This window comes from Microcaecilia unicolor, chromosome 1 (assembly GCF_901765095.1).
Source record: "Microcaecilia unicolor chromosome 1, aMicUni1.1, whole genome shotgun sequence".
Taxonomy (NCBI): domain Eukaryota; kingdom Metazoa; phylum Chordata; class Amphibia; order Gymnophiona; family Siphonopidae; genus Microcaecilia; species Microcaecilia unicolor.
Window position 1 is genome coordinate 714,558,676 of NC_044031.1, and position 14,112 is coordinate 714,572,787.

The 14,112-nt window shown below is 42.3% G+C and overlaps 1 protein-coding gene across 1 annotated transcript in view; it reads left to right on the forward strand.

Annotated features, from left to right (window-relative positions):
- Window positions 1–586: 586 nt before the first annotated feature.
- GLDN (gliomedin) overlaps window positions 587–14,112 on the forward strand; it is a 75,868-nt gene continuing 62,342 nt past the window's right edge. Inside the window, exons 1-3 of the mRNA XM_030189436.1 lie at window positions 587–1,015; window positions 9,118–9,169; window positions 14,016–14,033. Coding sequence (XP_030045296.1) covers window positions 671–1,015; window positions 9,118–9,169; window positions 14,016–14,033 — 415 coding nt within the window. The 5' untranslated portion in view covers window positions 587–670. The remainder of the gene's footprint in view (window positions 1,016–9,117; window positions 9,170–14,015; window positions 14,034–14,112) is intronic.

Here is a 14,112-nt window from a genome sequence, read left to right on the forward strand (position 1 = left end):
CTGAAATTTAATGGGGGTGGGGCGTGGGGGAGAGGTTGAAGATTTGCCAACACTCTTGCACCAGCCTTGGCTTTGAAAGAATAAAAAAAAAAAGAAACGGCACAGGAGGGAAAAGAATGAAAAACAGAGACTAAAACACTGGTAACAAGTATTGTAAAATTACTTCCTGTTGAAAGCACTGCAGTCATAGTAGAAAAGAAGTTAATGAAACAGGTATAAAAGAAAGCTGCCTAATGATACTAGGTTCCCATGCGGGCATACTGGATCACACAGACGAATAGATTTGAAACCACTTTCACTCCCTCCAGATCTCTGTGTATGCTGAAAAAAACACGGCCACGCATTTCTTCCTTGTGTGTTATTTACATTGCAGATTACTCCTTGTTTAGCCATTAATACCTTGGGTCCTGGAGAACCTAACATTACCTCTTCTCTCCCCCACCCAGACTGTTCTGCTTTTTTGCAAGTGATGGAGGAGGGGCTCCTTTCCCTTGAATTCCCCCCCCCCTCCCCAGGCTGTCCTTGCGCTATTAATTTGGAACCCCAGCGTCCCGCTCTCCGGATCACCCCTCCCCCTCCCCCTCCCCCCGCCCAAGCAGCTCTCTCCCGGCTGTCCCGGGCTGGCCGCAGTATCTGGCCCGATCTCTCTCTCTGCCCCCTTGAAACTGAGATGCTGGAGGCTTCGGGCATCACCACGGGCCGGAGCCTGCTGGCAGCGGCGGCTCTGCTCACAGCGCTGAACGCGGCGGGCACGCTCTTCCTGCTGGGGCAATGGGCGCAGCTGACAGGCAGGGTGCGAGAGCTGGAGAATCGCCGGCGCCTCCTGGACGAGCCCCCGGACCCCTCCTCGCCCCTGGGGCAGCTCCTGGCTGAGCTGAGCGCCAGGCACCGAGCCGGGGGGGCAGAGGAGGACGGGACCCCGGTCGCCAGGAACAAGAGAAGCCATCGGCAGCCTCAGCTCAGGGCACAGGAGGACGACATGCTGATGATGATGATGACTTATTCCCTAGTACCGGTAGGTTGCCTTTAAGAAAACTGCAGGTCAGGAAGAGAGCTTATTGCATGAAAAGAAACAACCTTATTGGACTAAATGAAAAAGCGCTGTGCTGGGCACCTGTCAGAAGCTGAATCTTTCAAGGTCATCTTTCTGGACTGCTAGGGCTTCGTGTGCATAGCGAATTAATAGCCCCCCCCCCCCCCCTTTCTAGCAGGTTATGGTAGCATCAGTTTATACGTCCATACTCGAGACCTGATACCTTTAGAGTAAAAAATGACGTTCTGACTATTGCTGTGCTCTGTCGGTGAAGTTTCACTTTGTGACTGCAGTATGACCAGCGGGTGCAGAAGTTCCTGCAAGATTTATCCTTTAGGATACCAGGCATCGCTTGTCTAAAAAAAAAAAAAAAGGAGTCTACGTCAGTTCAGTAAGTTTGCAAAATCCCATTTTTGCCCTGTGCATTTGCGTGCTTCGGCTTGCACTGCTACCTAGTCTAGCTCTTTGGTTTCTCATGGCCCTCTATGTACAGCTGTTGTGTGGAAGTCAGCTTCTGCAGTACCAGTTTTCCCTTTTATGTTGATTTCATTTTTGGTGTAGTCCAGATATCCATCTTCTAATTTAGTTTAGTTTATTAATTTATATTCTGCATAATTAACTGTGCAGATAACAATAAAATCACATACACAATCTTAAGCACACAAATATGGAATGTGCACTACCAAAAGCCTGAAAACAACGTATAACCACCTAAACTCCTGGAAATCACTAAAAACTTACCTGTTCAAAAAGGCATTCCCTACTGACCCTGCTTAAATAAGTGAACCCTGCAAAACTACGAAACCAAAAAATATAATGGTACATAACGTAACTCTTCCTCTATACGTTTATGTGTTTACACCGGAATTGGCGAACGCCTTTACGGTACTATGTAAGCCACATTGAGCCTGCAAATAGGTGGGAAAATGTGGGATACAAATGTAACAAATAAATAAAATAAATAAATAAATTACATCCTATATAGCTAAAAACAAAAACAATAAAACAAGAACCAATCCATGTATCTTGTCTTTTAAATATAGTTTTCTTTCTGCTTTGGCATACATTGTGATAATACCTTTTCAACGTGTGCCAGTCCCAGCAGCAACCATTGCAACTATAAATCATTTACAGTGCCTGAAATCCATGCTGAAATACCATTTTGGTATGGCCAGTTGGAACTATAACACCAACACCTTATTTTTGCATAGCACAGGCCACATTCTTAAGTCCCGATAGACCTGGACTAGATTTGAACCACAGACTCTTCTCTGATTCTAGACTGGATCAGGTCGGTAGGGATTTTAAAAGGGGAAGCCTATGGTCTAAGTTCAGTTCTGTGGGCCATAGCAGCAGGGCTGGGGTTAGACATGTTGGGACACAGTGCAGAAATTTGGGAGGGGGCTTCAGTCCCTGGTCATCAGCTTTGGGAGCCCTCTGGCACAGAAGCTCAGGGCAGTTTACCTGATTGCAGTTTCTCTCCCCCCCTTACCCCCACCATGCCAGCTGTGTGTAGCAGAAACCTTCACAATTGTGACCAGTATGCGATTCTTAGAAATCTGCAAGTTCTTCTGCACACATTATTTCAGATTGACTAAGATCTGACAAAAGAAAGAGAGTGTTGTGTACATGATCTGCCAAAAGTACAAACCAACCGTTGTGCTATTAGTCTACAATATTTTAGATTCAGATCTGAACAGTTCACTATTTGTGATGCTAGAAAATAGGGGGAGTGCATGCGGAAAGAAAAAGCGTATTTCATCTTTTGTTTCAGTTTGTTTGGGTTTTATTTTCGGTTTTGTATTTAGCATGTGCTATTTCCTCTTATTTTCCAGCATATTGCCAATCCATAGAGGGAGCAATTTTCACTTAGTTGCTTAAGATGTAGCTCGTTCCAAATTTTCAAAAAGAAACACATGGATAATTTCTTTTTGAAAAGTTGTAACAAGTTGAACAGATACAAATGGCTTAATGAAGATTACTCTCCATCTCTGGGAGCCATTTTCAGTGTATGTGTTGAACAGGAAGTTTCGAATTGAACAGTAATCTGGATGTAGTGAGAGTCAGCAGTTGGGCTATGAAAACATGTGTACCTAGAATTTTAAATCTATTGAAAGATTGAATAACATTGAACGTAAGAACATAAGAAAAAAATACATACATTGAAATTGGCAGCCCCGTGTACTCATGTCTGCAAAAAAGCAAATAAACATTTCAATTCAATTCAATTCTTGTATACCGCTGATATCCCCTTTCCAGGGTTCAGTGTGGCTTACATTCTAGGTGAGACAAAAGCAGATAGTGTTAGTGTGAGGTCTGAGAAACAATAGAGACCATTGGTGTAATGCTTGAGACTAAAATATTAAAGGAAAGGATAATGGATGATATTAGGAAGTAGAGGTCATGATGGATTATTATGAAGCAGTCTTTGGGAAGAGAAAGGCTTTTTAGTCTCTTCCTGAAGCAGAGGTAGCTGTTTTCTGGTCTGATGGGAATAGGTAGAGAGTTCCATATTGGGACTCCAAGTACGGGGAATAGAGAGCTGAAAATCTTCTGATTTCGAATTGTCTTTTGAAATGGTGATGCTAGCATTAGTTGTTGTTTCAGTTTGTTAGACTGGACCAGATATAGCGAAGCGGTCTTAGCAGTTCAGAGGTGAAGACATGTAAGATTTGAAAAACTAAACAAGCAGCTTTGAACCTGAGTCTTTCTGCTTTGGGAAGCCAGTGCAGTTTGTTTAGATGAGTTGAAACACTAGCATATCTATTCAATCTGTATATTAGTCTTGCAGCTGTATTCTGTATGATTTGCAGTTTTTTTTCTGATATTGACACTTAATACTAAGAAGTAGAACGTTACAGTAATCCAAGTGAGGTAGGACTAACATTTGGACTAGTAGTGCGAAGGATTTTTGGTTGAAGAATGGTCTGAGTAGGCATAGTTGTCTCATTTTGAATAGTGTTTTCTTCCGTAGCTGATTAATATGGGAAGAGAACGTGAGTGAAGAATTAAGCAAGACCCCAAATACTCTGGTTTCAGATTCATCTGTAAAGCTTTGACCACTGGACAAAGATATTGATGATGGGACCTCAACTCCCTGATTTCGGAACCACAAGACCTTGGTTTCTTGCGCATTGTTTCAGTTAATTGGTCAGGGCCCAGGTGCTAATTCGCTACAGACTGAGTTGGGTCCTTATTTGATGCTGTTACTAGTAAGAGAAGCAGGATGTCATCCACGTAGGATAATAGTAGTTCATTAAGTCCCAGATGTATTGAGGCAAGGGATTATTTGACAAAGAATGGAGGACAAAATGGAAAACATGATTACGCATGTGTAAAAGTCTCTGGTGCATCTACACTATGAGTACTGTATCACCCCTATTTCAAACAGGTTCAGAGAAAGGTGGCAAAATGATAGAGAGGCTAGGTTGGGCTCTTCAGCTTAGAGAAAAGAAGACAGAGAAGAGATGCACAAGTTTCTAAATTCACAAGTGGGGTGGAGAGTTAAATAGGGAACGGTTGTTTAGCCTTTCAAAGAACGCTAAAACCTTGTTGTGATTCTGTATTGTTTTTTTTATCTTCTTATTTTGAATCCATCAAGCCCAGCATCTTGTCTCTGACAGTGAACAGTCTGAGTCATAAGTAATTGCCAAATCCTGGAAAGTAGATCCTCATTTTCAGGAGGAGCAATGTCTCTCCCAGGTCTACCTGACTAGTACATTTTTATGGACTTTTCCTCCAGGAACTTGTCCAGATTTTTTTCTGAGTCACAAATAATTGTCAGATCCTGGAAAGTAGATCCTCATTTTCAGGAGGAGCAGTGTCTCTCCCAGGTCTACCTGACTAGTACATTTTTATGGACTTTTCCTCCAGGAACTTGTCCAGATTTCTTTTCTGAGTCACAAATAATTGCCAAGTCCTGGAAAGTAGATCTATTTCTCATAGCTCATTTTCAGGGAGGAGCAATGGCTCTCCCAGGACTACCTGGCTAGTACATTTTTATGGACTTTTCCTCCGTGAACGTGTCCAGATCTTTTCTGAACCCCACTGTGTTAGCTGCCTTGACCACGTCCCCACCAACAAATTCCACAAGCTTAATTATGTATGCCAAAAATCTTTCTATGATTTGCTCAGCAGTCTGCTGGTTGTTAGTTTCTTAGAATGTTCCCTATTTAACCATTCCACCCACTTCTGGCTTTATAAACTTCTTTCCTATCCCTTTCTCAGTCCTGTTTTCTCCAGGTTGAAAAGCCCTAACCCGTGTGGTTTTTCTTTATTACAGAAGTGTTTCATCTCCTTTATCATTTTTGCTGCCTTAGATGGAACAACCTGAAATGCACATAATGCTCAGGGGAACCTTCAGCCATTTTAATAACTCTGAATAATTTTGATTGACCTATTTTTCCACCTCTCCTTTTCTTTTCTTTTTTTCCTCGCATCTACCGTTTTTATTTTTTTGAACCATGTAGAAGCCTAGTTCAGGCCATGTGGCGGTATATGAAGAGTGAATAAATAAGCAAATAAACATGTTTAATCCCCTCACTCACCCGCTTTGATTGGGGGGAAGGGGACAAGGGGTAGAGTACTCAGATTAGTGGAGAGGTATGTGAACTATGTCCTGCTTCCTCGAATTGGCATTGATTATTTTCCTCTCTCTCTCTCTCCCTTTCCCCCCTCCAATCGACATTCTCTCTCTGTAATCCAAACACATACATTCACACGTCTCATTGTTCCATGTTTCAGGTTTCCTATCCCCTCTTATTTCTAACAGGTCAATGTTTAAACTCCATGGTATGTGTTTGTTTGAAATACTAGCTATGTTTTTTTAAATATACACCTGAATATTCAATGCCAGCCAATATCTGGATATTGGCACTGAGTATCCAGGTGCAGTGGTGAATGCCATTATTATCCAGAGAATTAGCCAGACAACTTAGGACAGCTTTTCCGCTGAATATCGCAGCTATCCAGATAATTTGACGCTCTATCTTGTCTCTGCCCTCAGACCACCCTGTAGCTTATCCAGTCTGCAAAGATTTTCAGTAGCATTATCTGCATAGCGCTGCTGAAAATCTGAGGACGGCCCCATTCAATGTTTTTTTTTTTTATCAGCGATAAATGCTTTTTTACCAGCCCTATGTTTGTTTCTTCTGTTACCCATTTTATTCTCTCAGCATTTGCTCTAGATTTTTCCTTCCTGTTGTAAACTTTCTTTTGCTTATGTTACAGATCCAGTTTGTTTTCTTTGACCTTTTCATTTTGTTTTTCTTTATCTTACCTATACCTTTCCCATTTTCCGCTCACTCCCTTTCTAGTCCCTCACACACGCCCTTCACCTCTTTGCACACATTCTTCCTCTTCAATTCACTCACCCTTTCCCACCTCCTCAAAATTTCCTCATTCTTCATCTCATTCTCTGACCTTTTTCTCTTCCCTTCTTTCCTTTCTGTTATCTCCTCCACACCACCCTTTCCATCTTTCCACTTCTTCCCCTTCCCACTTATCTCTCCTCTCCACCTTTCTCTCAGTTCTTCTTCCTTCCTCTCATCTGTTTCCCTCTTTCTAATTCTCTCTCTCCTCTTGCCTGTTTCCATCTCTCATCCATTAACCTTGTCTCTTTTGGGACCTTGCCAGGTACTTTTGACCTGGATTGGCTACTGTTGGCAACAGGATACTGGGCTTGATCAACCTTCAGTCTATCCCGGTATGGCAATGTTTATGTTCTTATCCTTTGTCTCCCCTTCCCAATCTCTTTCCTTCCCCCTTCTCACATCCTTTCCTTCAATCTCTGTTCTATCTCTCAGCTTCCTCCTTCCTAGCACTCTCTTAGTTTCACCTTCCCATTCATACATGCACACACTCTTTTGAGATGCGCTATTTGTCAACTTCCCCTCTTTCCCAGCTCACAATCTGTCTTTCCATTGCCAGACACTATATGAAGTAGCACAAAACCGTGCAAGTGGTCATTCACCATACTATAACAGTATCAAGTCCAAGGTGGCCAAACATGTAGAAAAGGTAATGGCAAAAGCTAGAAGGATGCTTGGCTGCATAGGGAGAGGAATGACCAGTAGGAAAATATATCTCGTATATAGAGATAATACCTCTATGTAAGACTCTGGTGGGGTCTCATTTTGAATATTGTGTACAGTTCTGGAGACTATACCTTTAAGAAGATATAAAGAGGATGGAATCTGTTGAGAGGGTGGCTATTTTGCCATAAAACGTATGGGGACAGATTTAAAGATCTCAGTTTGTATATTTTGGAAGAATGGTGGGAGGAGGGAGATATGATACAGACATTTAAATATTTCCATGGCATAAATGAACAGGAGGCAATCTCTTTCAGTTGAATGAGAGGGCATAGGTAAGCCTTTTCTTGGCTGGGAGGGGCGTGGTGGAGGTCCCAGTGCTCCCACCAGCTGCCTTCCAGGTGTTGTGGAGGACTTGCATCCCATCTGCATATCCTCACAGCCTTCTACGGGATGACTCCCAGGTCCACCCCGATCCTCCCAGGGCATTTGCTCCAGGTGCTGCGTGCCATTAAGCATTTTCTCTATACACTTTGTATTTTCTACCAGTTACTTCTTATGGCTCCAGTACACTTTCTCTTCTTGGTACTGTCCTTGACCTATCTCTTTCTCCATCTGAAATCACTGTATACTGCAGGAACACATTGCTCACCTTCTGCTTTCATCATCTCACCATCTCTTTTGTCTTCTCCCTTCTCAGCTCTCAATCTTCAATATTTCCTTCCTTCCATTCAACCATCTACATTCTATCTGAGTACATCTTGCCTTCGTTGCTCTCGTCATGCCTTTCCTACCCTTCTCCATACTCTCTTCTTCTCCTGTTCTCTGCCATGGGAGGGTCAGGGGTGTTATAGGATTTGCGCACAGTGTTATAGAATTCAGGGGATCCTCACCAATGTGAATATGCACAACTCGCCTATCTATGTTTAGAACTGTTTCTCAATTATCTGCTTGTATACTATAACTTTGTTTAATTATCATCATGATGACCAATACTTTGTAATACTAAACATTTATTTACTAACACTCTTCCACTACTCATGATGTATTGTAAGCCACTTTGAGCCTGCAAAGAGATGGGATAAGGTGGGATAAAAATGCAATAAATAAATACAAATAAATACATTTAGGCATGGGTATTTACACCAGAGTTTAGTTAGTGCAAATCCTCATACCCTAAACTGGGAGCAGATCCAGGCACTAAGCACTATTCTATAAACAATGCCTAATCTTGAGTGTCATTTATAGAATAGCGCTTAGCACGCATTTTATTTGGCACCCAAATTTGGGCACCATTTCCAGAATTGAGACTTCTAACTCCCAATCTCATTCACATACAGACAATTTACAGTATGGGGGAGGGAGGGAGGATGAGGAAGAGGCTTAGTGCCCAAACTGTCTTGTTACAGGAGAGACATTTTTCACAGGGAGGCGGAGAATTATCAGGTGCGTTTTATGCCTTACGTTTGGAATAACACACCAGATCTTAATGATGCTTTTGGCAGCATTAACCCATTAGTGTCCAATGTTCCCATAATAAGCCATATGGGAACAAATCGTGGGAACACTGGGCACTAATGGGTTAAAGATCAAACCCTGCATATTTCAGACAGAGGTCTGGATTTATTAAAGTGTGGTACTGCATTAACACATGCTAGAGCCATTAACACATGCTATTAGCAAACAGATCCTATTGCATTAAATAGGACCTATAGTCATAATGCATGGCATCACCTTTTAGTTTATCTACCTCATGGTTTCTTGCAATGCATAAATAGATGTTGTCACATCACTCCATTCTACAGACTACATATGGCAACTTTTTTTAACATGCTTTACTGAATGGGCCAGCTTGGTTCAAGTCAATTTACTGTTTCAAAGTTCAGTGCTCTTAAATTAGCATTTGTTTTATGCTAAGACTTAAAATGGCAGTAGTCTGAATGACATCTTTAATGCCTTTTGGCAAAATCTTCTATCATAGTTAGTGTTACAAAAAAAATGCTTTAGAGACACTGCTGGAATTTATTGGTTTGATTTTTCTTTTAATTGTAGGTTCGAATAATGGTGGATTTGTGTAACAGCACCAAAGGAATATGTTTAACAGGTATTTGTGAAGATATAGTTAACTGTTCTCTGTCAATGTTAACTGTAAGGTGTGCTCCCTGCTCTTAATATAAATTCCCACGGTAAGTGTTTAACACAGCAGTTAGCATATGCTGTACACCATAGTGCGTTAGCTGGGTTTTTTTTTTAGCTCCACGTTAATATTTTATGTGTATCAAAACCCACTTCAAACATCTAATGCAGTTTAGAAAACAGGCCTCTTGGCATTAAAATCTGGGTCCCATCCCACTCCTCCCTTGGTCACTCATGCCGATTAAGGATAAAGAGAGGAGATAGATAATGTGAATATTAACTGAAAAGATATCCAGTGGGTAACTGCACATTATTTAAGTTCCTCACTTTAATCATAATGTGGGCAATTCTGTAATAAAGTGCCTAGATTTAGTCTTCTAGAAGGCACGTGGTAGGAGCCTATTCCATAAAGGAATATAGTCACCCACTTTCCTTTATAGAATTCTAGCACAACTGAGTATTAATGGGTCTATCATTAAGGGGGGAAGTTCAACATGGGCTGCCATTATAATGTGTTATTTTACTGTTAACACCAGATATTAGTAACTAGGTCTCATTGCATTAAATGGTGGCATGCTGGCATATATGGAACCAAAAAAAAGTGAGGAAAAAACAAGTTGGGATACCAAAAGACGCTTTATTACCAACAGAATACACGTTATTTTAGAAGAGAGGAGGATCTTTTGTGGCAACGCCATTTCAAATCAGTTGGTCACTGAACATATGCTATTCTAGAAGAGAGGAGATCAAACAAGTTTGCGTTCAAGCAAATTTTTACCAGTGTATGTTCATACACTAGATCATCTGAGATTGTTCAAGACCCCTGAGGTAGGCCTTAGGGCCGAAACACGGCCGTGTCAGGTCGTTTTTATACAATAAAGCGTCTTTTGGCATCCCAACTTGGTTTTTCCTCACTTTTTTTGGTTCTATATCTCATGGTATCATGAGGGTTTTTACCTCTTTTTTTTGTTTTATGCTGGCATATATGCACATAAGTGCACACATACATGCTTATTTGCTAGTATTCTAAACATTCAGGCATTCAATGGCATGTAAATGTGAGCATGTTATAGAATTGTCCCCAGTGTGTTTATAGGTACTTTGATTAAGTGCAACAAAGGGATCCTTTTACTAAGGTGCACTAAATGATTTAGGGGGTCTTTTAGGGGGTTATCTGCAGCAGGTACCATAGGAATAAGATGGGCTTTGCTGTAGATAACTCAAGCTAAGCTTTAGTAAAAGACCCCCTTAGTGCACAGTGATGATTAGCATGCACTGAATAATAAGATTTCTTACCATTTAGCGCGCACAGTAATCATTAGTGAATGCTAAATCTATTAGCGCACCTTAGTAGAAGGACCCCAAAGTGCTGGATTGCGATTTGTAGCACTGAAAAACGCTATTTAGCTGCTACAGGGTAAAACTATTGGCAGTGCAATGAATAGGAAAAGTTCATTAACACCCACCTGCCACTTGTAAACTGTCAGTCCTATCCCGGTATGACCCATATGATATATTACAGTATACACACATTTCCTAAGGTTTCATAACTTCACGTGACTCACGGTGTAAACATAGAATGTGGTTTCCAGCTCTGGCACTGTTTCAATGTTAGTGTTTAATGACTGAACTTTATTCTTTATTAATGAAGCTAATTTTAGAAGATTTTTCCAGGGTAATCAGCTATTTACTGATGGGTAATCAGAACTGAAAATTGCAACTCCCCCCCCCCCCCCCCCCCCCTCACACCTCATTGCAGGTAAATGTTTCTGTGTTAGTATGGACAGGAATTTTTATTTTGAAATTTCTGCATGCCATTTCAGAGGGTACATTTGCACCTGTTAGGAAAAACGGTGTTCCCATTGTTTAAGGAAAGCTCACATGAGACCACAACCCTCCTGTGAGGTTTCAAAATTGCCCCAATTATGAGCACACATCCTATAATACCAGTCATACCTTAGATAAGAAGAGCAGTACTAAAACCTACCTGGGAGAAAGATTTTCTAGGATTCAGTGGTTGCTGTAAAGTCTTCAAATCGCTAGCTGATCCTGCTTTATCTCCTGGTGTTGTTTCTTTCTTTCTTTCTTACCGCCTGCATGATTATATGCATGTTAGACTTTTGTCTTTTAAAAAAATGTTTAATTAAAAAGAATTTGAAAGCTTAAGGGCCTCTATCTTCATTCTCCATACTCAAGGGCTGCCAATGGGTCTGGTTTTCAATACATCCATAATGAATATGCATGAGAGAGCTTTGCAGGCCTACTATCTCCATTGTATACAAATCTCTCTCATGCATATTCATTGGGGATATACTGAAAGCCTAACCTGTTGCAGTCTTCCAGGGCTAAAGCCCAAGAGTTTAGGGGCTCTATATAACACATCACAGAGGCTGTCATTTCTTTGAGGTGTTAACAGTCTGTAAACTGAGGGCCCTGTTTACTAAGGCACGTTAGCGTTTTTAACGAGCCTACAATTAGCATGTGCGTTGTTATGCCAGAGGCATAGCCAGAGCTCAGCGGGAGGGGGGGGGGGTCCAGAGCCCCAAGGTGAGGGGGGGGCACATTTTAGCCCGCATCCCCCATTCGCCGACCCTCCTCCCACTGCCAACCCTTCCCCGCTGATGACCCTCCCCCACCACTTTCAACCCCCGCCGCCGCCAGGTACCCTTACTGGCAGGGGTCCCCAACCCCCGCCAGCCTTGGTCTTCTTCAGCGCCGGTCTCCGGTGCGTTCGGTGATCTGTGCTATGAATCCTGACTGACATCCTGCATGTTAACGTGCAGGACATGCATGCAGGACATCAGTCAGGACTCACAGCACAGATCAGCGAACGCGCCAGAGACTGGCGCTGAAGAAGACTAAGTATGGCGGGGTTTGGGGACCCCTGCCAGCAAAGGTACCTGGCAGCAGCAGGGGAGGGTTGTTGCAGCGACGGCGGGAGGGGACGTCGAAAGCACCGTGGAAGAGTCGAAAGTAGGGGGGCCAGGGTTAAATCTGTGGGGGCCCATTTCCCTGTGGCCCCACCTAGCTACGCCCCTGGTGTAGGCGCCTATAGGGATATTGTAGGCACGTACATGGTTGATGTGCTTACATGGTTAGCGCGCGTTAAAGATGCTAATGCGCCTATGAGGTGGCATAATAAACAGGTCCCTGAAGCAATATAAATTTGGCAGTAGTTTGCATGTCTCGGCAAAAGAATCATGGTTATAAATGTTAGGGTTTGGCAGCCAGAACATTCTTGTGTTACTTTTTTCACTCCGTAATGAATATCATTCAGAAGTGTGCCCTCTTTTCCGATAGTGTGTGCATGTGTGAACTCATCAGATAACAATGCACCCTCTTTGTACATAGTGCACACTATTTAAGATGAGCAAGTACTATTATTGGCGAATGACATTTCTTCACAAGTGACCTGTCCCTAAAAAAATGTTTGTTAGAGATTTTTAAATTCTCATTTTATCCACCTGGACAGTGCCCCTTTCATAGGAGGGAATGTTGAAAAGCCACTTTATCTGAGTTAACATGCAGGATGTCAGTCAGGACTCACAGCACAGATTAGCAAACACGCCGGAGACCAGCGCTGAAGAAGACCAAGGCTGGCGGGGGTTGGGGACCCCCGCCAGTAAGGGTACCTGGTGGCGGCGGGTGTTGAAAGTGGCGGGGGAGGGTCGTCAGCGGGGAAGGGTTGGCAGCGGGGGGAGGGTCGGCGGCTGGGGGAGGTGGGCTAAAATATGCCCCCTCCACCTTGGGCTCTGGACCCCCCTCCCGCTGAGGTCTGGCTATGCCCCTGGCGTACACAACGCACACGCTAATTGTAGGCTGGTTAAAAACGCTAACATGCCTTAGTAAACAGGGCCCTCAGTTTACAGACTGTTAACACCTCAAAGAAATGACAACCTCTGTGATGTGTTATATAGAGCCCCTAAACTCTTGGGCTTTAGTCCTGGAAGACTGCAACAGTACTTATGTGGATAAAGAATGAGGGGCAGAAAAAGGTGGAAGTAAAGAGAGCTTTGGTCTGGGAATGCAATAACATGTATAGTTTTGCATTTTCCAAAGCGCATGCATTATTATTCATGGAAAAGGGCCTACAGAAAAAATCAGGTGTAAATCTCAGCAGACGGGTTTTTCCTTGGTAATTTTCAAAGGGAAAACCTTTTCTTTTGAAAATTGATAAAACCAGTGGGTTGAAGTACCTACAGATTTTGCACCTGCCTCCAGAGTTATGAACGTTTCCCCAGCTCTGTTATTTGAATCCAGTCACACCAGATTAAAAACCCCAAACCTTTCAAATATCTTACTTTAATTGTCTATAACCTTTGTAAGAACACATGATGGAGGATATGTGTTACTTAAACCTATATACCATACACTTTTTCTCATGCCATGTAAACCTGGAGCATTTCAGAGCTGTGATATCATCAGAGTAACCAGTGCTTGGCTGAGAATTCTTTTGACACTGTGATAAATAACCCACTTAGAATAATTAATGGATTAGGCAGGTCTACACTAATGAAAGAGATTATAGGTTATTCACCTCTGGCATTCAATTGCAGCAAAACCAGAAATTTTCTAGGCCAAATCAGCATCCAGTAGGTATGTAAAAAAAACGAAACAAAACTGCTGAGAGCTATTGAATTCTTTTTCTTTACTTGGACTGCTGAACCCTATTTCTAAAGACTTTCAGTCACTCAGTAGCAATGAAAAGATATCACTGGTATAAAAGGCTTTCAGTATTTATTCAGATTAATGCATTCTAATGATAATATCAGCAGGACCTTGACTTCTTGTGTCTTCTCTCTTTATTTTGTTAGGGCCACCTGGGCTACCTGGTAAGATATCCATTCTTTCGTAACCTTCCATTTCAAGTTGCATTATTTATTTGTAAATGCAACTTGGGTGAATCATTTT